We start from the raw sequence: 26,306 nt of genomic DNA on the forward strand, positions 1-26,306 counted from the left end.
GTGAGACCAACCTCAGCAAATTACTGAGACCCTGTTTCAAAATAAAAAATGAAAAGGGATTAGGATATGGCTCAGCAGTAAAGCACCTTAGATTCAATCCCCAGTACTGAAAATAAATAAATAAATAAATAAGTAATTAAAGATTAAAGTCCTTCTGAGTAATCTACAAAGACCATTTATTTATTAGACTAATTAACTTATTTGGCTCAGATATTTATTTAGATATTATTGCATTTATGTCAAAATATCTTTTCATGTGTGGCTCCACCTACCAGTTAATTCAACTCAACTCATCTCTACTGTGTGTCATAGGGTTGTTGAAATATTAGCATTAATAAACCCCTTCCATGGGACTCTGCCACAGAAATTTCATCTCCATATGACTCTAAGAATCAGCAGAACCTGCCAAACAGCAATTTTCAAGTCCCTAAAAGCACTTCCAGGGTTCTTCTAACTTCTACAATTACTAATATATTACTATGCAGTAATAAATTAAGAAAATTCAGCCCAGGTTCTGGAAATCTGTTTGCCAAGATTCAGAAAAAATGCCAAGCAAATTAGAAATGAGTTTGGCCATAGATGAATCCCTAAGCATAGCCGTAATGGTGGTAATTGGATATATTCCTCTACTATAAAGGTCTCATTACTGGAATAAAACATAATATTTGAGATGGTTAAGAAAAAAAAGTAATATCATCTGCAGCTATACAAGAAGAATTCGTTATCTAGAAATTATTCATTTCCTGAGACTTAAGTGACCTTGACAAGAAAACAGCCATTGATGCCAACCAGGACAAAAACCAAGTCATGATCCATAATTTCAAATAATCCTTTCATATCAGAGACTTTAGTGGTTCTTTGATAAAACATACACACACTCCATCCAGAGACATGCTTTTCTGAAAAATAAATACTAATTATGTAGTTGAGGGAAACTGTAGCTGAGGCTTGACCTTAGAAATGATCTAGAGTAAAGTTTTGCCTCAGTCATTACACTCACCTGGGTTTCTATTTCTTCATTTGCAAAGTGAAGGGACTGAAGTGCATGATGGCTAGGGGGTCTTTATTTTATTTTAGTACCAGGGATTAAAATCTGTGGTGCTTAACCACTGAGCCACATCCTCAGCCCTTTTTATGTTTTGAAACAGAGTCTTGCTAAATTGCTTAGGGCCTCACTAAGTTGTTGAGGCTGAATTTGATCTTGTGATCCTCCTGCCTCAGCCTCCCAAGCTGCTAGGATTACATGCTAAGGGGTCTTTAAATCCTAAAAGTTTTAAAATTCTAAAAATAAATTTCTACAAAATTATAAACATCCAAACACACACATAAAAAAATCTGATTGCTGATGAAGAAACTTCCATAGCTTCATTGTCAGCAATAAAATATTCAATGAATAAAGTAAAACCCGGAAGATATCATCTTTTTGTCCTGTTTCCATGGCAACCTAGTAAACTGGCCCAACTCCATCAATCTGATGGTCCAAAGACTAGAACAGATAAACACCATATGGTGAAATAAAGTGCTCAAGAATGCTAATTATATGCCAGCTCAGGCTCACTCAGCATGTCTGTTTGCATCACAGAAAACTCAGTCATAATTAAAAATAGCTTTTTAGTGAATGCATTGTTTATACCAGTAAATAAATGTCATCAGATCATGATGGTTTTAGAAGACCTGATCCCCAACCTTTCTTTTTAACAAATGGATAAATTGAGGCACAGAGAGGGGAAATGACATTGTTAGTCATTTCCCTGTGAGAGGCAGAGCTAAGACAACAATACAGTTCTTAATTCTTAACCTGTAAGTCTTCTCATCTCATAAAAATACCTTGTGAAGGTCTCTGTAGAAGAGAGAGACATTGGGCCTAAAGTCAGAGGAGTTGATACAATGCGAGATAGTGAAACCCCAATAAAGTGTAAAAAATACATAGACGAGGGGACAGGAGGAACCCAGGAAAGGCTTGAGTTCCTACCCACCTGCCCACTCACCCTGGATAATGAGAGCCTTGAAGGCCCAGGGAGGCTTCCCAGTTGCATTAGAGGGAAGCAAAGAGGTCGTGCACAGGAAGCTGCTGAAATTAAGCCTCCAAGGCCTGAAAATTTCAAGGAAGCTTTTCACCTCTATGATTACCAGCATTCAACCACACAGTCCCTCAAGCCTCTTTTCCAAACCTTTGCTTTCAAAGAAAAACACGATAAGGCTAATGTTGATAGGTACCTAGTAGGTGCTTGGTATTCTTTCATTGTTTTATTCAACTAACAAAAACTTGTGTTAGATGAAGTCTTTTTTAAAATAAATTAAATAATTAATTTTTTTAGTTGTACATGGGCACAATACCTTTATTTCATTTATTTTTACATGGTACTGAGGACCGAACCCAGTGCCTCACACATGCTAGGTAAGCACTCTACCACTGAGCTATAGACCCAGCTCCAGGTGAAGTCTTTTCATGCTTATTTGCCAAACAAGAAAACATGCCACACAAATGGTTAAGTATAGAATCCTAATTCAGACTAAGATCTACTGACTCCAAAGTCATCCACTCCATCATGTTGCTGGAGTTCTCTTCCAGCCTTTGGGCCATCCGGCTGCCTGAGTTGGGCCAAGCCACTAACTTCCTCACAAAGGGGCAAACATCTGGTTCATCTTCTTGAACCAGCCTCTATAACAGCACAGCAGGATTCATCTAGATTTTACCCAGATGCACTAAGTTTGTACTTCATTTTATGAAAGAAAAGACACAGGCTTTGAAGAACTTAGCCTGGAAGTTTAAGTTGACCACACAACTTTCTCCAGTAAAAAGAAAAAAAAAATTTTATTTCCCCTGGGTTACAACTTCCATATTGGACCAGGGAAGCCCACTTCAAAAAGGTACACAGCATATTAACAAATAATGACCAGAGAAGGGACATGGGAAGCAGAAAGGACTGCACTTACACTTATGTCGAGGCTGCAAAGGCTAACAGCGTCTTCATCTTGGGCGCTCTGCTTCCGTTTCCGCTGCAAAACAAACAATAAAACAAAGTTTAAATGTAAACAGGGATTATGGTTTTGATTCAGGAAAGCAAGCAAGCAATCCAATATCATATGCAAACCTTATCATTTCCACCACACTGCCACAAAACTTTAACGGGACTATGTAAATGAACAGTTCTAAGAATTACGGGACGCTATTAAGCTCTAGGATAATCATTTCTCATTATTAGTCTTGTTCATGCTGCTATAGTCTCTTTTTTCTTTTCTTTTTTTTTTTCTATATGTCTCCATAAAACATTCATAGATACCAGGGTCAAATTCTGACTAACTTGGAGAAACAACTATACTGGAAAGAAAATCTAATTCACTTAAAGATATTCCATTTTCAGAACTGCTTTGTACTTGGGTAATTTAAGTGTCTGTTCTCAACCTGTCCAATGTTCTAATGCAATCACAGAACCTCGATGCTGGAGAGAACCTTAGACGTCTTCTCTAATCTTCCCATTTTATAGTCATAAAAACTGAGATTCAGAAAAGTCGTTATTTTTTTTTAAATATTTATTTTTTAGTTGTAGTTGGACTCATTACCTTTGTTTTATTTATTTATTTTTATGTGGTGTTGAGGCTCAAACCCAGGTGAGCACTCTACCGCTGAGCCACAACCCCAGCCCCCAGAAAAGTCGTTATTGAACTAAAGATAATTATATCTGAAATGAATTTATAAGTTTATGGCCAGGGCTTATGGCTCAGTCAGATACAGAAAAATATTTTCCCCTTTATAAAAAGAAAAGAAATTCCATCCATATATCATAAGAAAGTCCATCAAAGATATATTCACCTTTCTTTAGCATCCCCAGCTCAACTGATCAGGTCATTGTTTTCTTGTGTCTGTCCCTAAAGTGGGACTTGTTAAAGTCTATTGATGCTACTTGCAAGAAAGCAACCAAAAGATCAGAATTGGTGACGTGAAGCTATGGGAAAGTCCAGAGACATCTGGGTTTTTGACCCCCAAAGAATCCCACTGCTTCCTTCTCTATCAGAACCCTGAGGCAGCTAACAGAACTGCTCATTTCCACTTCAATTCAGCAAAGGTTTGTTAAACATCTGCTGTATGCCAGTCTCTGTGTTTGCTCCCAGGAACACAGGTTGGCAACTCCCGAGGTTAAGGAACTCACATTAATGTAGAAGAGATGGAATATCATGAACTGTAATGAATAAGATTCAAACATCTTAGGGAAAGTCACTTCACTCCTCTGATTCCCTTCCTCAACTCCAAGGTGTGTATACTTGGGGGATGGGGGTGATAACGGCAACTCTATTCTTAGAGAGGAGTAAAAACAGTAATGCACTCTAGTGCTTAGTAGAGTGCGTGGTACACAGTAGGTGCTCAAAGTGTGGGCTGGAGGACTCTAGCACAATGATAGGGGAGGAAGTATTTAAATAGGCCTAAAGGATGAATAAGATTCTGCCAGATGAAGATGGGGAAAGGACTGAGGCCTCTCTTTATATAGCCAGCTACCTAGATATTTAAACTCTCAAAGGTGAACACAGTTCTATCCAGAACTGTGAAGTTTGGGATCCTATAAGTTTTCCACTGAAGCAGTAGTGCAGGGTGCCACCATTTTGGGCATCTACATTAACAAATTCACCAAGTGACACCCCTCCCCCCCCAATCATACTGGGAATCAAATCCAGGGACACTTTACCTCAGCCCTTCTTATTTCGAATAGGGTCTTGCTAAGTTGCTGAAGTTGGCCTCAAACTTGTGATCCTCCAGCATGGATTAGATTACAGGCATGTGCCCCGATACCTGGCTCACCAAGCACACTTAGGAAGTCAAATACTCCACTTGAGTTCTTTCAGAAGAGACTTGGGAACTTGCTGACAACCACCCCATGTATATTTGCCCATATCTGAGGATGCTTCGTGTTTGTACAGAGGCCTGGCCCTTGATTCATCATCTAGGTACAATTAAAAACAGCACTGTGGTTTCAGGAAAACCAATTCACTGGCTTATTTTATATGGTGAGATTTTTTTTTTTTTTTTTTTGAGATGGGGGTGTAGCTATGTTACCCAGCTGCCCTTGAGCTTGAGGGCTCAGGTGATCCTCCTGTCTGAGTCTCTTGCTGGGCTGTAGATGCATGTCACCACGCGCAGCTTATATGGTGATTCTTTTGAGGGAGATATGGTAAGAGGCAGTTCCCGTTTTACAGGTAAATAAACTAAGGTGGGAAGATATAAGCAATTTGCTATCACATAGCCATAGCATAACACTCTGAATTCAGGATTCTAAATTTTGGGGCACTCATGCTGCTTAAAGCATGTGAGGCAAATAGGTCATGTCTCACTTACCCCCTGGAATGTCTGGGAGCATCTGCCTGGAGTGCCCTGTTAACAAGGATCACACAGCAGAGTAGGCTGGAGAATGCAGCCATCAATTAGCAATACACAAGTGCCAGGGAAAAGGCAGGTGGTCCTGCTGCCTAGAATCACCCAGGACCTTCTGGAATCAGGCTTCTCTTGCCTTGAGCTGCTATGGAGTTGAGAGGAGCCTGTTTCGCTGGTGAAGAAGAGGGGATAAGAATCTCTTCTCACAGCCAGGCAGCCCCCTTCAGACCAGCTCAATATATTACCCAGCGCTCAAACCCAGCCTCACACCACCCCCAAAGCAGCTCCAGCCAGAAACTTCCACCTGCTTCAAGTGTCAAGTCTAGAAGACAAATATCCTCTAGGGGCCTTTTTAATTAAGCCACAGCTGGTTAATCTGGAATAGAATGATCTCAAGAAACCCACACATTTTAAAAAATAAAAGCTGTATGGATTGAGAGAATGGATTTTCTTGTCAATTTTCATTACACATGGTAGTGGCTGACCACTGCTAGTAACAAAGAAGAAATCTGAGGCTTAAACTCTTGAGCTTGAAGCAAAAATTTCACAAAGCATTGCTTAGTCGTTGTTTATTTGCTCTAAGTTCACTGGGTACTTTTTGTGCAAGAGCTGCTCTGGGTCCTAGAATACAGCAGTGAATGAGCCAGGCACGCAGGTTCCCTTCACTCTAATTGGGAGTCAAAGGAAAACAAAATAGCTGAGTGTGGTGGTGTGTGCCTGTAGTCCCTGTAACTCAGGAGGCTGAGGCAGGAAAATGGCAAGTTGGAGGTCAGCCTGGGTAACTCAACAAGACCCTGTCTCAAGATAAAAAATAAAAAAGGTCTGGGATGTAGCTTGGTGGTAGAGTGTGCTGGAATAAATCCTAGTACTGAAAAGAAAAAAAAGAGAGAGAGAGAGGGAGGGAGGGAAGGAGGGCAACAGGGAGGAAGAAAATTACATAATGTAATCTGTCCTGTGAATGAATCAGATAAGGTGCTGAGACAGAGATCAGATAGATAATCTTATTCTGGTTTTTGGTTGACACAAGATCTTTTTTTTTTTTCCTTTGGTACTGGGGTTGAACCCAGGGGCACTTATCCACTGGACCACACATCCCCAGCCCTTTTTTTTGTATTTTATTTAGAGACAGATTAGATTCTCACTGAGTTGCTAAGTGCCTCGCCAAGTTGTTGAGGCTGGCTTTGAACTTGTGATCCTCCTGCCTCAGCCTCCTGAGTTGCTGGGATTACAGACGTGAGCCACCACAGCCAGCTTTTCATGAGATCTTAGTCAATGAAGGCAGGATATGGTCTGTCATGATCATATTCCCAGATGCTGGTTCTGTATTTGGTACATGGCCAACTTCTCCCAAATTAGTATTATTTGTGGGGGCTGCCGGGGCTTTGAACCTGGGACACTTTACCACTGATCTGCATCCCCAGTCTTTTTTTTTTTTTTTTTTTTTTTAATGAGACAGGGTCTTACTACATTACTCAGGGCCTTGCTAAGTTGCTGAGGCTGATCTCAAACTTGTGAACCTCCTACCTTAGCCTCCCAGGTCTCTGGAGTTACAGATGTATGCCACTGTGCCCAACCAAAATAGTATTTCTTAATTTTTTTTTTTTTTTGGTTGATACCTTGGTCCTGCTCCTTTTGAGAAGCTTGTCTTCTTTACCACTCACCCCACTCCAGAGAAAACTAGGTGGAGAAATCAGAAGGGATTAAGTGGGAACGCAGCAGCCAGGCTGGCTCAGTCTGGTGATGAAGGACATGCGGTTGAACAAGCCACATGCAGACACTGCATTCCCCACCCAATAACTGGAAATTTCTAAAATATTGGGAAACTGAACTCATGCCAATGATCTACAGGACAAAAACCACCACGTGGAAACAAACTACAAAGACATGGACAAGCAAGATCTCAGAAAGCAGAGGTGCTGCAGGACACTGCACTCATTTCAAATTTTTACCACAGTAATCATGATAATAATCAGAATGATAACATTGTAGTTTTAGCCTATTAAATATTCACTATATGTTACTCCCAGAGCTAAATACCTATATGTCATTTGATTGTCATGCCAATCTCATGAGCTAGGCAGGAACCGGTATTATCTCTGTTCTACAGAAGGAGAGAAAGAGGCTCAGAGAGGGGCAGGAACTCACCCAAGGCTTTCTAATTAGCAAGAGGTACAGCCTGGATTCAAACCTAGGTCTGTCTGACTCCAAGCTCTGTGGTCTGGGGAAGCACATCTGTAGTACCCACAGAGGATGTGTAAGAAGGAGTTTAACATGAGGAAAGTAGGAGGGGGCACTTTTAGAACTTTTATTCTACTAGAGTATTGACCTTGAAGACCACAGCTCTCTGTTGATTTTGTGGTCCTTTCTAGTTTTTCAGGTTATCACTGCCTGCTATCAGGTCACAGCCATTTTACTTCCTCTGCACATGAGAAAACATGGACAGGGTACCTGGGGGAGTGCCTAGGCAGGAAGGCCACTATGTATGAACTGTGCTTTTACACACTCAGTCTGACAGGTTCCCAGATACTCTGAGAAGCCAAGGACGCACCTTGTTATTCATGTCAAGTTTACTGAAGCAAATGCACAGTCCACTTCCCTTTCAACCATGAAAACAAAGCACCTGGGGTGAGCCCAATAATTGCTAGAGCCTGAGCTCTCTGATTTCAGCAAACTTCACCCCCCATCGCACTGGCCCCCCTTCTTGTGCCCTGTGCAGACTAGTAGGTCAGTGAATAATTTCCGAACGGGTGACTAAAATAAAGAATGAATAAAGGGGGCCAGTGTTCTTGAGGTGTCACCCTTTGCTTCCGCTAACTACCTGGCTCCCGAAATTAAATCAAAACCTCAAAAGCAAAGGTCACAGAAGGCTAAAATCTGTCAACCTCAAATTTCCTTGGAGATTTAAAAGCTGCTAGTTGAAGCTCAGATTCTTGCTTTTTAAACAAGAAAAAGCATTTCTCTCACCAGTGGGGGCATTGGTTTTCCTTAAAATATGTAGAAATGTGAAAGGAAATCATGGCATCTCAGAGCTTGGTCTGAGTGGGGCATTGGGCAAGTTCCATGTCTCCTACCAGAAGGAATACCACATATGTTCAAGGCAAGACATCCCTGACCTATGGACCTATCCATGTCCTGGTTCTCACATCAGGAGCGCTCAGTCTCTGGGCTTTAGGAACATGTAACCTAAGACTGACAACATCTCGGAGGAAACGAAATCCAGCCATCAAAAACATAAATGACCACAATGGGCACCCAAGCTCTTGGTCCCAAAATACATACCTACCTGGGATCAGAAGGAAGGGCAGAGACAGAGGACAGTTTGTGAACAATGGGCCTGAGTGGAGCATCTGAATTCTTAACTCTGCAGGCTACATACTGCATGGAGACACCTTCTAGAAGAGCTTAGAAAACCCTCTCATGCTTCTCCAATAAAAAAAAAAAACTTGAAGGCCCCTTTGTTAATGCATAATTGATGAGGTCCCTGTGCAGTATCAAATATGAGGTTTCGAAGTGGTGTGGGTATCCCTGGGGGATCAGGTGACCTTCACTGGAAACTTATTATTGATCATATCACCCTGCAGCCTCGAGACCATCAGCCTTCACACTTCAGCCTTTTGACCCACTTACATGATGCATTATTGTTCCCTGGGCTCCTCTGAGGCTCTCAGGTTTTAGGCTTGGGCTACCTGCTGACAGCACAAGGCTGCCATCTAAATCTCATTAGTAAATGGTCCATGAACAAACAGCTTTTTCTGCTGTTCTGGGGAAGACTATGCAATGAACACTGACTCAATATTTACCACTATGGCTTCTCAGAAAAGCAAGCCCCATTCCACGCCTGAATATCTTCTCCTTACTGGCTTGGCTTCAATTCTCTCAGAACCCAAATCTTGGAATCCTTTAAGGTTTCGAGCCTCAGGATCAAAGGAGAATCACAAGGTGCCTTTCAATACACAATCAGAGGGAAACAGATGCTGGAACTGGGCATCTGCTATGAGCCAGAGGAGCGCTCCATTAAGTTTCTCCATGACTCCATTTAAACACTGTAGTGTCCTTGAAAACAAAGGGATGCTGTAGGGCAGAAAGACTTTAGTGACCTGCTCAAGGACACAATGACAGTGAATGCTGGCCACTCCCTATCATTAGGCCAGCCTGACTGCCAAACAGTGGACTTTCTGTCATATGATAGTATTTCCCTTTATATATTATGCAAAAACAATATGTGGTTTCCTTTGAATTAATATATTAAAATGATATAAATGCATTTAAATATTTATTTAAAACAATGTGTGTGTGTGTGCGTGTGAGTGTGTGTATGTGTTTATGCCTGTAACACCAGCAACTCAGGAGACCAATGAGGCAGGAGGATTGCAAGTGGAAGCCAGCCTCAGCAAGTTTTTATTTTATCTCAAAATAAAAAATAAAAAGAGCTGAGGATATAGCTCAGTGGTAAAGCATCCCTGGGTTCAATTCCCAATACTGAAAAAAATTAAAATTATATATACATATATATGCATATATGTGTGTATATATATGCGCATATATGTATATTGTTATATACATATGTGATATATATATATATATATATATAGGCACTGGGGACTAAGGGGACTAAGGGTATCAGTCAATGATGGAGTGCTACTGGCCTAGCATGCTCAAGAACACAGTTTGATCCCTAGCACTGTGTATACACACACACACACACATATATGAAGAGAGATATACACACACCCAGATGAATACATACATATTTATATATGCATATAAGTATGTATATATACATATAATGCACACATACACACATAAAGGTTCGCAAGGCATTCACCTAACATATCTCAAGGAAATGAGGAACAAATGAGAGATGCCTGAGTTCAAAATCCAGCTCTAGGGCTGGGGATGTGGCTCAAGCGGTAGCACGCTCGCCTGGCATGCGTGCAGCCTGGGTTCGATCCTCAGCACCACATACAAATAAACACGTTGTGTCCGCCGAAAACTAAAAAATAAATATTAAAATTCTCTCTCTCTCTTTTTTTTTTAAAAAAAAATCAGCTCTACCATTTGCTACTTGGTGTGACCTAGAACAGGTTACTTTAGTCCTTTAATTTCTCAATAAACATTTATTGAGGATCTATTTTGAACTAAGCAGGTTCTAGATTTGTGGGATATATCAGTATCTATGCAATACACATATAAAATTTATTTTTTCCATCACAGTTATATTTCAAGGATTTAAAAGACATGACATATTTAGAACAGGGCTGGACATACAGTGAGAGATTTAAAAAAATGGTAATTATTGCTACTGTGGTCATTACCTTAATTCTTACTACTACCACTATCTCTGTTGGCATAACTGTTTTGTTACTGTTTGACACAGAGTGGCAGGTAAGGTAGATAGGAGAGGCAGGGGAATCCTGCAAGAAGATGGATAGGAGACCTGAGGCTTCTCTGACTACCAAGCCCCAGAAGGTTGCACACAGATGGCCCCTGGATACCATCAGTTTCCTATGCAGTGCCTCCTTCCCACCTCTGTCACAGAGACGAGGGCAAATGCAAGCCTGACTTAATTTCAAACAGCTGAGATTGAATTGATTAGTGTCAGAACAACCCTGTTATTAAATCACAGGGCTTTTCTATTTAATAACCAGGTGACCAGAGCAGCAGAAACACACTGATAGAGACAGTGCAGCTCCCAACTCGGCAGTAAATGGTCCCTGATTAGTCATTTATAATTATTAAATTCAAACCAGATCTTGAACTCTTTTGATTTATGTCTTCGCTGGCAAACAGCTTTGGTGGCTTCAGAGGCTTTGAGGACCTGCCTTTCATCTGCGCCTTCTTTGGGGAGAGATTAGCAAAAGGATTTTGTGTTCTTGTACTTGCCCTTAGCTGGAACTCCACTCAACAAACCTACATTTGAGCAGGGAAGAAGACCCACATTTTGTTTTTCTCCAGGGATAAGCAGAATTGAGAGGGGACTCTAGTCCATTTTGAACACAGAGTTTTTCTTCTCCCTATTTTATTTTTATTTTTGGTACTGGGGATTAAACCCAAGGGTTCTTAATTACTAAGCCACATCCCCAGCCCTTTTTATATTTTATATAGAGACAGGGTCTCACTAAGTTCCTTAGGGCCTCACTAAATGGCTGAGGCTAGTCTTGAACTCATGATCCTCCTGCCTCAGGCTTCTGAGACGCTGGGATTATAGATGTGTACCACTGAGCCCAGTTCTCCCTATTTTAAAGATGCCCTCCCTTTCCCAGCATCCTGGAACCCTACTCCTTTTCTCTAAATTGTTCAATCTGTTCACAGGGTAGAGAATCTGGTAATCATGGTGCTCTCTAACCTACTTGTAAATAAATTTCCACTAACATGACATGCCGTTATGTGCCCAGATGCCAGACAGGTGCTAACAACAGATTGGGTGAGTTTACATCTCAGTTTTGCTACTTATTTGTTATGGAAATTTCAGCATATTTCCTCACCTCTCTGAACCTCAGTTTCCTTATCTATACAATGGGGACACTAATGTGCCACCTCCTACAGTGGTCGTGAGAGCTCAGAAGATTGCCATGGGTAAATGATCAACACAATCTGGCACTCAGGAACTAGGCAATCCTATTATTAGTATAAGTAACAACAGCAGCAATAACAACAAGTTCAGGAGCCAAGGAGAAAAATCATGGAGGAAATAACTCAAGTGTCTACAAGTCTACTCATTAACTTGATTTTGAGAAAATAGGTAAAGCCCCTACTGTGATTTTAGCCACAGGGCACCTGGCTCTTTACTTGTTTGGAAGCAGAAATGAGATAGGCTGAGCCTTCCTCTCCCCTGGGAAGAAAAGAGCATCCAAGCAAGTGTGTGCAAGGAGGGGGAAATCCAGCCAACCCCCATGAACATTGGGGTTCACTCTGTCATTCACCCAACACAGACTACTGCTCCCCATAAAAACACTCAGGCTGGAAGAACAGAGAAGAGGCAGGGAGCTTGTCTACCCAGGGTAGAGAGCTGACAAGTACTCATCTCAGAAAGACTGTCCCAGAACAACCCATGCAGGCACTGATCTAAGTAGAAGGGGTTCGTATCCACAAAGATTTTCAACAATGGGATGTGACAAGAAACATGAAATTGAGTTAACCAGAGCACTTTCTCCAAGGCCTTCTAAATTACTATAATTATATATTTTTTCTTCTGGTTCTTGGGTGCACTAAATTGGATTAATCACAATCTTTGATTTATAACACTTTTATCACTGGTGTTTCTCTGACCCTCTTTTGTTCGTTTGCTTTTTTTTTTTTAAACATTGCAACAAACTCCTATTTATTAAAATTCTTCACTGTGGGAATGGCTTTGAGTCATTTCAACAAACATATAATTCGTGTGTGCGTGCGTGTGTGTGTGTGTGTGTGTGTGTGTGGTTTAGGGGATATTCAAATAATGGTTCAATTTCTAGAGAATTACTCCACATAGCCAAATGACCTGGGCTATTCAGCTGCAGAATTCAGATGTGAACCTGCTCATCATCCACAAGGACCCTAGAAGCCTGAGTTGACAGGATGGTTTCTAGACCTGCACTCACACCTGGTTTATGTTCCTGCCTTCTCTTCTCTAAAAATGACCCCAGTGCTGGTACTGCTCCTGGGCTCAGAAGCAGTGCCAAGAAGCTGACCTTTAACCCTAGGGAGAGCCAGTCTTTCTTCAGCTACTGGTGTCTGGAACATTGACCCTGTGGCACCATTTGCCACACAAAATAGAGAAGAACACTGAGTTGCCCTGCAGATCTGGACTTTCCTTTAAATAAACAAAGGGTTCCTTTGCAGAACCATTTGGGATTGTCTACCATACTAAAACACACATCTGAGTGGCTGAAGTCTGGTTTCTTTATGGTAGATTCTGGCAGTTTAAGGTAGCCCCTTCTCTCCCTCCCTCCTTCCTCCTGCTGGGATATAAAACTGTCCAATATAGATAGCATTGCTGGGCGCAGTGGTGCAGGCCTGTAATTCCAGCAGTTTCGGAGGCTGAGGTAGGGGGAACCTCAAGTTCAAGGCCAGCCTCAGCAACTTTGTGAGATCCTAAACAACTTAGTGAGACCCTATCTCTAAGTAAAATATTAGAAAGGGCTGGGGATGTGTCTCAGAAGATAAGCACCCCCCCCAAAAAAAAAACCCTAAAAAACAAACATACAGCATTCTGGGGTGCTTTTCATCTAATACTTCCAATAATGATTGCTGTACAAAGAAGTTATAACACATAAGAAAACTGAGGTTTAAAGAGTTTAAATGACCTAAGACCACTCTATGCATATTTAAACCAAGCCAATATTTCATATAAGATCAGCTACTTGTGGGACTGGTGCTGTGGCTCAGTGGTAGAGTGCTTGCTTTGCACTTGTGAGACACTGGGTTCGATCCTCAGCACCACATAAAAATAAATAAATAAAATAAAGATACTGTGTCCATCTACAACTAAAAAAATAAAATTAAAAAAAGATCAGCTACTTGTATAATAGATACCATTGGCCCAAATACCCTGCACACCTTACCTTTTTATATGCCAGAAATGCTGGGGAGTTATTGCCACTGGAAGGAGCCTTCAATCTGTGATGGATTGAATTTGTCAAACATTCAAACCTCCTAAAGCTTAGAGGCACAACTCTGAGGTATCGTCTCAAGTCTCTGTTGTACATTAGAATCACCTGGACATACTTGACCATATTCTTTCTGATAGCATTTAACCAATGCCTGTGCCAGTTGGCACAGTGCCTAGCATATAGTAGGTACTCAATAAAATCTGTCAAATGAATTAAGGCATATAGGGAAATTATTTATTTGAGTCTCCTGTTTTTTCATCATCAAAATTCAAAAATACTGGGGACTCCAGTACAAAAAATAATGGTATCTCATGGTCAATACTTCTCGGCATTTAGTCTTCCTAAAAAGAGAAATTCTACAGCTTTATATTTGCTATTTGGTAAGCAAATGGGTTCATTTGTTCACATGTATTCAGTCAGCAAGCGTTGTTGAGTTTTTTCTTTGCACTGGTCAGGCTTCACCAAGGTCCAGGAAAGTTTTGAACATGAAAGAATTCTATGTCTTAGTAAAACACCCATTTCCTGGGAAATGGATTAGACGCTGGATAAATATGCTTTGATTTTTGCAAAATCCAGGCCTTGGTTTCAGACTTCAGGATATACGTGGTTGGAATGGACTTTGAAGCAAAGATTCGGGATTAGAAAAGGCAGCACAGAACTCGTCTCTTCTCTGCAGCCCATTTGTGGCTCACCACAACTTTTGTTTTTGACTCAAAACTTGACAGGACATGATGGTGCCAGTGAAGAAGGGATGCTCTGAATACCTGCATGTCCCTGGTGTTCAGGGGCCCTTTGCCTCCCTCCCTGTAATTTGGGGTTGCGGTGAGCCCCTCCTCCGTTTTCAAAGGCAGCTGCAGGAGGAAAATGCCCCTGTAATCACAGTTGACATCTTTACAGATGGTGCCTCAGAAATGGTAACCGCTTTTGTGCTCTTGTTCTGAGTGTTTTCTCTGCAGACTGTTGCCAGGGGCATTGCTCTAAAGTGAGTCACCACAGCTCTGAAGACTGGTGGCCTCCTGCGCTGAATGGGATCTGGCTGGAGAGGACCTTGCCACAGGCACAGCCCAGGCTTGTTCCCGAGGCTCTGGCCCCTCCAGAGGCAGCACATGGAGGAGCCACACTGAGATGTTGGTTGTTGGCACAGGTGGGTCCATTGCTTTGAGGGAAGGGCATTCATTGCTTCAGTTACTTTCCTTATGGTTTTTTTTTGTTTTTTCCTACTGAAGGAGAGGAAAATCTTTAAGGATAAACAGCCAATCTCTTGTGAGAATTTCCAGTTTTGTTTAGAAGAGAGCTATTTTTGATCAAATAATCCTTAAATTATCTTCTCGGGCCTAAGGAATTATGCTGCGGAAGTGTCTGGACCAACTGCTGCCTCAAGGGAGCCTGAAGGATTGAAGGCACAAGAGGGGCTGCTGCCCCCTAGGGTTGGGCAGCAAGAGGATACTGGATGCCCAAACAGGAGCAAAGGGACATAGGCCTTTTTCTTGCACAGGTCAGAGTGCTTAGGTCGTTTGTGAATTTGTGCATTTATTTTGTTTTACTTTTGTGTGTGTGTGTGTGTGTGGTAAATTACTGTATTACAAGATAATTACAGCAGTATACTTAAGTGCACTTAAGCATTGAGTCACATTCTCAGGCCTTTTTAAAAAATATTTTATTAATAAACAGGGTCTTGCTAAGTTATTTAGTGCCTCACTAAGTTGCTGAGGCTGGCTTTGAACTTGTAATCCTCCTGCCTTGGTCTCCCAAGCAGTTGGGATTACAGGTGTGCGCCACAACACCCAACCCATTTTGTTTCTTTGGACACTTTAATACAATTTGAAACTTAGAGACAAGCTCGCGTAAGTCTAGAATAAGATAAAACCCTTTACCCAGATTCACTGATTCCTTATATCTTTTTACAGTTATTTCATCCCTATTTATCTCCCCATTTATCTATCTAGACATATGGATGTAAAGTATTTCTTCCTATTTGAGAATGAATTACAGACTTCATATCCCTTTAACCCCAAAATACTTCAGTGTGTATTTTCCAAGAGCATCCTCTTACACAGTGTAATTATTATCAAAAGAAGGAAATTTAACATTGACAAAATATGTCAACTTATCCACAGTTCATTTTCAAAATATGCTGGACTGTCCCAATCATGTATTTTATAGTCATTGCCTTCCTGGTCCAGAATCTGATTCAGGATCCTGCCTTGTATTTGTTGTCGTGTATTCTTCAGTCTTCCTTCATCTGGAACAGTCCCCAGGCTTTGCCCTACCACTGAGCTACATCCCTAGCTCAACTGCTGAGGCTGGCCTTGAACTTGCCATCCTCCTGCCTCAGCCACCCAAGTCGCTGGGATTATAGGTGTGAGCCAACATTCCCAGCTGATTTTAACAATTTTGAAGAATACAGGCCAGTAATGTTGTACAACTTCCCTCAATGTGGGCTTATTAAATGTTTCTTCATGATTAGATTCAAGTGATGTATTTAAAAACAACTAGAGTGATGGGAGAATAGGTTAAGTTGTGCATTTTTCACTGGAACATGATAGAAGTGCGATGTCTTTCTTAGTACATTCCATCAGAGGATCCTATTATATCAGTTTGTCCCAATATTGGTAACATTAGCTTTGATTATTGAATTCAAAGTTTCTCCATTGTACACTTTTTCCCCCCAGTACTGGGGATAGAACATAGGGTCTCATACACACCAGGCAAGTATGCTACCATTAAGCTACATCCCCATCATGTCTCCATTGTAAATTTCGCTATTTTTCCTTTGGTAAGTAACAAATTGAAACTATAGGGGTGGCTCATTCCCCATGAAATGCTAGTTTCAGTACTGATGGTTTTTTAACTCCATCATCCTATTTGTGAATTAGCTCTACCTTATGGCAGAGCTCTCCCTTCACCACCCTTTACTTCCCCATTTCTAGGAGTACCCCCTTACCCATGGTTTCACTTTCCCTAGTTTCAATTTCCTGTGTTGACCAAATATGAAATCAAAAATTCCAGAAATAAACACTTCATGTTTGAAGTCACACACCATTCTGGGTACTCTGATGAAATCTCACACCATCTACTCTGTCCTCACTGGAATTTGACTTATCCCTTTGTCCAGGGTATCTATGCTGTATGTACTACTCCCTCATTAGTCATGTAGTAGACTGTGTATAGGAAAAGACACAGTATATATAGGGCTGGTAGTACCCATGATTTCAGGCATCCAGTGGGGATCTCAGACCATATCCCAAATGCATAAGAGAGGACTACTGTATTTCTATCACTGTGGGTTTTCATGGATTCCTATTTTATTCTGTGGTTATTACTATCATTATTCACTTTGGTGCTCAGATTGTTCCAGACTTGGCCAGGGAGAGCCCTACTAGCTGGTTTGTATGTCCTGCTTGCTCACCTATCCATCATTCTTAAAGTACTTCATTACTATTTGGTATTAAAAAAATTATTGAGAGTCCTCTGGTATCTTCCCTGCCCCAGTCCTTGGAATTGGCCTTTTCTCCAAAAACCCTGGGTCTTTTTAGTGCAGAATAGCATTTAGAAACCAACATCTGGGCTCTAAATTTTGTTCTTTGCTGCTAAGAAGCCACAGTTTCTGGACCCTCTCAGTAGATGTAGGGAAAAAATACAAATGTGAATTCATTCTGAGGCTTCCATTCCAATCTAACTATATGTATCCATTTTTAAACCATTCTTTGGTGCAGTATGCTTATGAGGTGTCTTTGGGGTTCCCCTAACACAGACCTTGGAGATTCATGTATAAACAGTTTACTTGGGAGATGATCCTCGGAAGAACCAGTGGGAGTGAGGAAGTGAGACAGGGGAAAGGAAATGATAAAGGGTGTGGACCAAGCAGATTACAGCCATGGCCAGCCGGAGTTCAATCTGTTGGAGACCCCCTGAGAGAGTACAGACAACACCCAACCTTCTTCCCTGAGTGTGTGGAGGAAAAAGTGTCCAACCCAGGGGTAGAGGGGGCTCTCCAGGATGTCAGCTGCCTTGGATGAAAGCCCTGCAGGTAGAAGTGCATAGGAAGAGCCGGGAGCCATGGCACACACCTATAATCCCAGTGGCTCCGGAGGCTGAGACAGGAGGATCACAAGTTCAAAGCCAGCCTCAGCAAAAGCAAGGCACTAAGCAATTTAGCAAGACCTTGTCTCTAAATACAATATAAAAAAGAACTGGGGATGTGGCTCAGTGGTTGAGCATCCTTGGGTTCATTCCCTGGTACCAAAATAAATAAATAAATTTCTCACTTAGATGATTCCTATTATCAATACCTGTTACAGCACACCTAAAAGTGGGCATCACACCGGGCATAGTGGTGCACACCTGTAATCCCAGAAGCTCAAGGGCTGAGGCAAGAGGATCTCAAGTTCAAAGCCAGCCTCAGCAATGGCAAGATCCTAAGCAACTCAGTGAGACCCTGTCTCTAAATAAAATGCAAAATAGGGCTGGGAATGTGGCTCAGTGGTCAAGTATCCCTGAGTTTAATCCGCGATAACCACCTCCCCCCACCAAAAAAAAAAAAAAAAAAAAACCAAGAAGGGCATAGGAAGAGACAGGCATGGATGGGAAACCTACAGGTGACATCTGGAGAGAGACCTAGGCCATATGGGTGGGGCACTACAACAGCCTTTACATAGCACCAGATCACATAATAACAAAGCTATTCCATTTCCAATTCATTGTCCTTCCTGACTCTGTCAAGGAGAAAGGCTTAAATTGGGGTTAGTTCTTGTTTACCACCCCTCTGATGTTTAACTACCTCCATCTTTTGGGGCACAAAGATGCCCAGGCCACAGCATCTAGCTGGAATTTAATTACATGGCTTAGTGCATGTTATTTACCCTAACAGTTATAGTCTACTTATGGCAAGCATCCTAGAGTTCTATCATTATAATATGAACATTTCATTAAAGAGAAATATAAGGAAAACCTACATACATTGTTTGGTAGAAAATTATTGTCTTTTCTGAGGTTCAGAGCCACAGATGAGTGAGGTTTAAGAAACACTTCATGATGGAGGCTCTCTCTTGTAATTATCACACAAAGTAATGGTGTAACTGTGCCATGCATTTTTACTGCTCATGACAAGTACAAAAAAAAAAAAAGCAACTCTCTGGCCCAGCTCTCCCCTGGGATGGCTGGAAAGGGACTCCTCCTTTTTCCCGTCCTTTATGGAGAGGTCTGTAACCCTCTGTCTGCCCAGTCATGGATTAAAATTGAAATTCCTATCTAAAAGGCCTAACTTTAGCCACAGGAAATGGGAGTACTTGGAAGACCCAAAGAGGTTAGCCATGCTTTGTTTGAGGATGGGCACATTATCTTTATTTAACCTTCTTCCTTCCCCCTTTCAGGAGGGAAAGAGTGGTGGCTAGATTTGGGGAGCAGGCAGGAAGTAGGCTTCCTGGATCTGTTTCCTGATTGGCTTTGTAGATTCCCCCACCTTCTTGCCACACTCTGGGCTTGCAAATTTATGTATGTGTGACTAGGACCAAGTGATGCTCACTTTTTTAAAAAAAAATTTTTTATTGGGGGGCTGGTACTAGGAATTGAACTCAGGGGCACTCGATCACTGAGCCATGTCCTCAGCCCTACTTTGTATTTTATTTAGAGATAGGGTCTCACTGAATTGCTTGGTGCCTCACTGTTGCTGAGGCTGACTTTGAACTCGAGATCCTCCTGCCTCAGCCCCCGAGCTGCTAGGATTACAGGTGTGCACCACTATGCCCGGCGTGATGCCCACTTTTAGATGTGCTACAACAGATATTGATAATAGAAATCATCTAAATTAGAGATTTATTTATTTATTTTGGTACCAGGTATTGAACCTAGGGACACTCAACCACTGAGCCACATCCCCAGTTCTTTTTTATATTGTATTTAGAGACAGGGTCTCACTAAGTTGCTTAGGGCCTTGCTAAGTTTCTGAGGTGGCTTTGAACTCGCGATCCTCCTGCCTGAGCATCCTGAGCCACTGGGATTACAGGTGTATGCCACTGTGCTCAGCCCAAATGAGAAATTTAAAGACCCTGCTATCTAGTATAAACATCTAGACACCCTGACCAGAGATATGGAATGCTTCCATAAAAAAAAAAAAAAGACAGTTAAACCTAGATTGTTTTCTAAACTTCTGTTCAGATATTTTTTTCTTCAGCTTTATTACAATGCACACAATTTGCAGAAATCTGTTTCATGAATATTTTATCAGACATTGCCAGATCATAATTGATGCTCTCTTTTTCTTGCCTGATCCTTACTTGTAAAACAGAACAATCAGTGAACAATTATTACCTGGGTTGTCACCTGTTTTTTTTTTTTTTTTAAGGCCCTCACACTACCTACATGACTCAGGCATTTCACATTCCCTATCTGGATCTTAGTCTCATTATCTGTAAACTGAGGGCGTTGGATCAGGTGGCCTCTAAAGTTTCCTTCTAACATTTTAGGACAACATGTGGCCAAAAAGATTGCTGGGTAGGGGAAAAAAGTGGGCAAGAATGGCAGAGGATGGGAAGCACTTTTAGAAATAGTTTCTGAGATTCTTGATTTGCTTCAAAATCACAGACTGCAATAATCTTATCTGTATGTGATGTTTTTTAACATAAAGGTGTGTGTTCAAGTCCTAGCCTAGCCCAGAGCATGGCAAAAAGAAGGTGACCCTCCGATGTGTACTGAATGAGGAACGAATGAGGGGATGAGCAAGTAAAGGGCCTTCTGTGGGCACTCTTGAGGGCTGAAGGATAATACAGAAGGATCAATGACCAAGGAAATCAGCCCCCCAAAAGCAAAGGATTAGGAGAAGAAAGAAAGAGAGAGTAGGTAAAAAGGAGAGTGGGTAAGGGAGAGGAAAAGACACACATATCTCTGCACATACAGTTGACTCTCAGTATTCATAACAGCCATGTTCTATAATTACAGGGATAAGTGTCTGCAATATTTGTCAGCTAATCAATACATAACCTGGGTTACATGTGTTTCTGCTCAGGATACCTCATTGAGTATGAACTGTTGATTCATTACCATTGAACTCATGGCATCATACGGTACCTGTGCCTGAAGGAAGCTTATCCAACGCGGTGTGCTTTTCTCTGGAAAGCACACCGCAGCCTAATTGTGCTTAAGGACACCACAAGGCACCTCAGCGCTGCACTGGGGGACCATTTGGAACAGTGAAATAACCAACAAAAACTACTTAAATATGAAAGCACAGCACTATATAGACTACAGAAAGGACATTTGTTTGCAGCAGGAGAGCCGGAACACGAAGATAGCGTGTCACGGGGTTCCACCTCAGCTGGACACATGCACACAGAGGGACTCAGATTCTTACTGCTTTGCACATGTTGGTAAATGATCACAAAAATGCTATAAGTACTGACCTGGGGTTACATATAAATTTTAGAGAGTAGGCACATTCACAAATATGAAATCTATAAATATGAGGATCTATAGTTAGAGTGTGTATAGAGGGCGGGGGAGAGAAGGAAGGAAGGAAGGAAGGAAGGAAGGGAGGGAGGGAGGGAGGGAGGAAGGAGAGAGAAAAAGGGAAAAAAGAAAAGCAATGCATGAAGACAGCAAATGAGTGTTTTATTCAAAAGGGCTCTGGTACCATGGTGGAGGGCATCTTTTCACAGAGCAAGAAGAGCATCCCCCACAGAGCTGCACCACTCTTTCCCACACTCTTTTTTTGTCTGACACACAAAGATGCTTCAGGTCAGACTGGCTATATAATTTGCAAGACCAAGAGCAAACTGAAAACACGAGGACCTCAGTTCAAAAATTACTGTTTTACAAGATAATTACAGCAGTGCACTAAGCCAAGCATACAGCACTCCTGAATGTAGGACCCAGTGTGGCTGCGTGCAGGTTGCAGGCTGGGGAAGAGGCCCTAGCTACAGGCCTGCAGGGAGGGCCCACCTAGGCAGGCGTGTGAGCGGCCCAGAGAAGCTGGCTTACATCAGCCCAGTCGGCAACAGAACAAGGCCTTCATTAAGGACCCCAAGCAGCCCCAAATCACAGCACACACTACCAAGAACAATGACTAGCGAGAGAGACAGAGAAAGACAAATAGAAACACACAGAGGGAGAGGGAGAAAGGAAAAAAGAGGAAGAGAGAAACATAAGTTTCCTCAAGGCAAAGACTTTTCCTGAATTGCCTACAATTTAGAGTTTCTATTTTATGCTCCAAGGTGGCAAACAAAGGTGGGTATCAGTAGGGAAAGGGTTCAAGTGAGATGCCACGCTACAGCCTCAGTTTTGTAAGAGTGACATCAGGTGATGATAGGAAGTGGTAAGGATATAGGGGCTCTGAGTCAAGGCTGAGGAGAAAACCCCCAGATGAGGGAGTAAGAAGCAGCTTCCAGTCAAGCTGCAGGTATGTGCGGCGTTCTGCTTGCCATTCCACCTTTAGGGAGGTACTATGAGCTACATCTTGTCCTCTGTGAGCACCTGAAGACAGGTCCAAGATGTTTACAACAGTCAAGAACTGGAAATTAAAGAAATGTCCATTAGAAGGAAAACAATGTACAGGACATGCACCAACATTCCTGTCAAGTCAAAACCAATCCATCAACCAAGCTGCCTCTTTCCCACACATCTGTCCAGGCCATGTGTTTGCAGTTGGATACACATCAGCTCCAGCCCAGCTCCCCCATACAATTCACTGGGCTAGCTGTCTTTTCTTGTGATCCAACAAGAATTCAAGCACATGGCACAATTCTTACTTCTAGACCAGCAGTTCTTGATAGTTCTTGCCTATCAAGACCATTTCAGATTTTTAAAATTTTTGAGGGGGGGCAATGAGCTTTTGTTTATATGGGTTATGTAGATGGATATCAACAACATTTGAAAACAATTTAAAATACTATTTTAAAAACAAATTATATTTAAAAATATATTTAAATCATATTGTAAAAAATAAATACATTACTTATTAATTTAATTACTTTAAGTAAAAATTAACTGTATTTTCCAAAATATGCATGCATAGGATTGTCAGTCTCATGCTGCAACAAATGTCCTTTTATGTAAACCATCTACCTGTACAAGGGACTGTGGAATTAACATTCAGGAATGGAACTGCTGGGTTCATTGATAAGTATTGCCAGATTTTCCTCCATAAAGCTTTGTCTCGTTTCTGCTCCCAGAGACCATGCATGAAAGGGTCTATTGCCCTCACCAATGTTCTAACTTTAAAATCTCTGCCAATGTGGTAGGTGAGAAATTATATGTGTCAAGTTTCAATCAATATTTCTCTAAGAAGATCCAATCTCTATAATTGGGTTGTCCAAGATGGTACCACTAGATACATGTGTCTGTTCAAATTTACATTTTAAATTAATTAAAAATATGTAAAATTAAAAACTCAGCTCCTCAGTTGTGCTAGCCACATTTCAAGTGCTCACTGGCCACCTGTGTAGGTTTATGGTCTCTGAGACAGAGTAGGTATAAAACATTCCATCAAAGCTAGGTGCCTGTGGCCTATGCCTGTAATCCCAGCAACTCAGGAGGCCTCAGCAGGATGACAAGTTCAAGGCCAGCCTCAGAAACTTATCGAGAGAATGTTTCAAAATCAAAATGAAAAGGGCTAAGGCTGTAGCTCAGTGGTAAAGTGCCCCTGGGTTCAATCTACAGCACCAAACAAGCAAATAAAAATAAAATAAAATAAAACATTCCATCATCGTGGAAAGCTCTCATGGGAGGGGCCGCTCCAGACCTGCCCTGTGGGGTAGCTACATGTGGTTTAGGGTCACTTGAAATGCACCTAGTCCTCACTGAGATGTGTTCTCAGTAAACGATGCACACTGGATCTGGAAGACTTAGTATGGAAAAAGAAAAAATGTAAAATATCTACTTAATAATTTCCATACCAATTACATGATGGAATGCTCATATTCAGGTACAGTGACCTAAATATATTAAAATTAATTTTTCCTGTTTTTCTCACTTCTTTTAATGTGCCTACTAGGGGATTTAAAATAGACATGTAGGTTGCATTCTGGGTCCACTAAACAATGCTGTTCTAGAGGGCACAGTGCTCTGCTGAGACCTAGATTTTAGCATTTTTCTTTTTAACAAGTAAATAACTACAGTTAATATTGCTATAAAGAAAAATAGACTCATCAAAAAAAAAAAAAGAGAGAGAGAGAGAGAAAGAAAGAAAGACATCTCTTTCCTCCTCGCCCTTCCCTGTTCCATGAAGACAGGCTGGGCAACAAAGGAGAAAGGGCTACAGGGATCCTGCTGACAAAGGACTAGCCCTGAATCGAACTAGTACACTCCCCACCTGGGCGGCCACAGGCAGGAAGCAGTGGCATCGCTGACCGAGCAGGGATTGATTTCCTGGTGGCTGTTAAAACAATGCACCAGAGAACAAAGTGACTTCGAACTAAGAATAGACTAATGTCTCCAAATAAGATTTCCAGGACCCTGCAGGAATAAATTGCTTCCCTGCTCTGTCCCTACTCCACCTTCTACCCTTTGACCTGGCCTGGGCACAAATGTCCCCATCTCAGCAGGGTCTATACATAGCTCTAAATGAGCATGGAGAGGCACCTTGGAAAGGAGAGATCCAGAGAAAGATCCCTAAGGAGCTCACCCCACAATGGTTCTATAAGTTGAGATATGAAACAGATGTTCCTGTCATCCATATCTTTGGTTTCAGACATGAGAGAGAAGAAAACTTCTCACACAACCCAGAAAACTCATCGGAATAGGCTCTGTATTCTGAAAAGGCACTGAGTATCTAATTGTATGTGAGCATAAGTTATCTGCTTTGGGGGAAAACATTAATTTTATTGTTATTATTAGCTGTGAGCCTTTGGGTAACTGAACTAACCTCTCTGGGTCTCAGTTTCATAATCTTATCAACTAGAGAAGTTGGATAATACGAGTTTTCCTATCTCATCAAGGGTGAAAGTTCTGTGACCCTAAGCACATGTAAACAAGATAGCACCCATACCTTCATCTTTGTGGTCTCGCCCTTTTAGAAACACTCATTGGGCAGTTCACATGAGTCAGACTCTGAACCTGGCAGCAGCACCCAAACACAAAAAAAAATCCCTTCCACTGGATTGATTTCTTAAGGGAGAGAGAGAAAGAGAGGGGAAAGGAAATGGAGTGAATAATTAGAGCAGAGCAGAGCCATTCACCTGGTGCTGTCATCCTGCATGGAAATATTCACAACTGTTTGCAATTTTCTGAAAAGAATACTCAAAGATGCATGTACCCTCAAGGAGGCAGAGAGCTGGTGGTTTAGAGAAACTGGGATAGACCAAGTACCTTGCTAATGTTTCAGTATGCATAGAAGCCTGAAGAGTTAGCAACGAACAGAGTCCATAATATGCACATGAGAACAAATACCCAACGAACATGACCCTGAGCACCACTGGTGCAAAGCCCACCTCTCACCCACGGCAGTGATGAGCTGTGCAGGTGATTATTCCCTGCCTCTGGGCCTCCACCCACTTGCCCCTTCCATACATAGGAGATGACAAGCATTTAATTGGCCAGGACAAGATCACATCTGTCTGGCCTTGTACCACAATATCTGCCCAACAGGGTCTTAAGAGGATCAAATGAGACAACCCATGTAAGATACTCATCAATAGCCAAGCACTAAGAAGTCATAGAGGATAGTCATTTATCATGTGTTTATTGAGGACCTAATATGTGTCAGGCCTTGGGTTAAACTTTCTCATCACTTCATCATTTATTGCTCCTATATTTATCCCCCAAACATGGCATAATGTTACACATAGTAGATACTCAATTAGTGCAGGTTAAGAGATGCTCTCTGTGGTAGAGCAGTTTAGTCCTTAGAAAACATGGATGCCCTCCCCTTCCCTCCATGGCTTGATCCTGTGAATTCCTCTGGCCAAGAGAATATAAGCAGAAGAAACAAGGTTCCAATTCTGAGAATACCTTAAAAGACATTGTGTGTTGCTGCTTGCTCCTCTGGAGCTTCTAATCTCCACTAGAGAACAATACACATGTGAACCCATGGGGGGCCAACCACCCTAGCCAATCTGTGCTCCTGTGAGCAGAAGAATAAATGCTTGCTTATTACTATTTGCCACTGAATTTGGGAGTGGCTGTTACTCAGCAAAAGCTGACTGAAACAGTCCCCTTTACCCATATCTAGAGATTCCTTTCTCAGTTCTCACTAAAGTGACATTTCAGAAATCAGGTCATTTTGTGCTTTTCTTTTCATTTCTTCTCCAGGCTGTTAATGGCCCATGCAAAAAAGATTAAAAAGGTGGCGGGGGGGGGGGGATTTGGAGGGGGGCATCTAGACATTTGTCACAGAATCAGGTGCAAAGCTTATTTTCAGG

At 41.7% G+C, this 26,306-nt stretch overlaps 1 protein-coding gene across 7 annotated transcripts in view; it reads right to left on the reverse strand.

The window, feature by feature from the left end:
* Nucleotides 1-26,306, reverse strand: part of Arhgef3 (Rho guanine nucleotide exchange factor 3) — a 310,186-nt gene that overhangs the window by 145,864 nt on the left and 138,016 nt on the right. For all 7 annotated transcript variants that reach the window (XM_027921548.2, XM_027921552.2, XM_071618838.1 and 4 more), the window contains one exon: nt 2,938-3,000. In XM_027921548.2, coding sequence (XP_027777349.1) covers nt 2,938-3,000 — 63 coding nt within the window. The remainder of the gene's footprint in view (nt 1-2,937; nt 3,001-26,306) is intronic.

This window comes from Marmota flaviventris, chromosome 1 (genome assembly GCF_047511675.1).
Source record: "Marmota flaviventris isolate mMarFla1 chromosome 1, mMarFla1.hap1, whole genome shotgun sequence".
Classification (NCBI taxonomy): domain Eukaryota; kingdom Metazoa; phylum Chordata; class Mammalia; order Rodentia; family Sciuridae; genus Marmota; species Marmota flaviventris.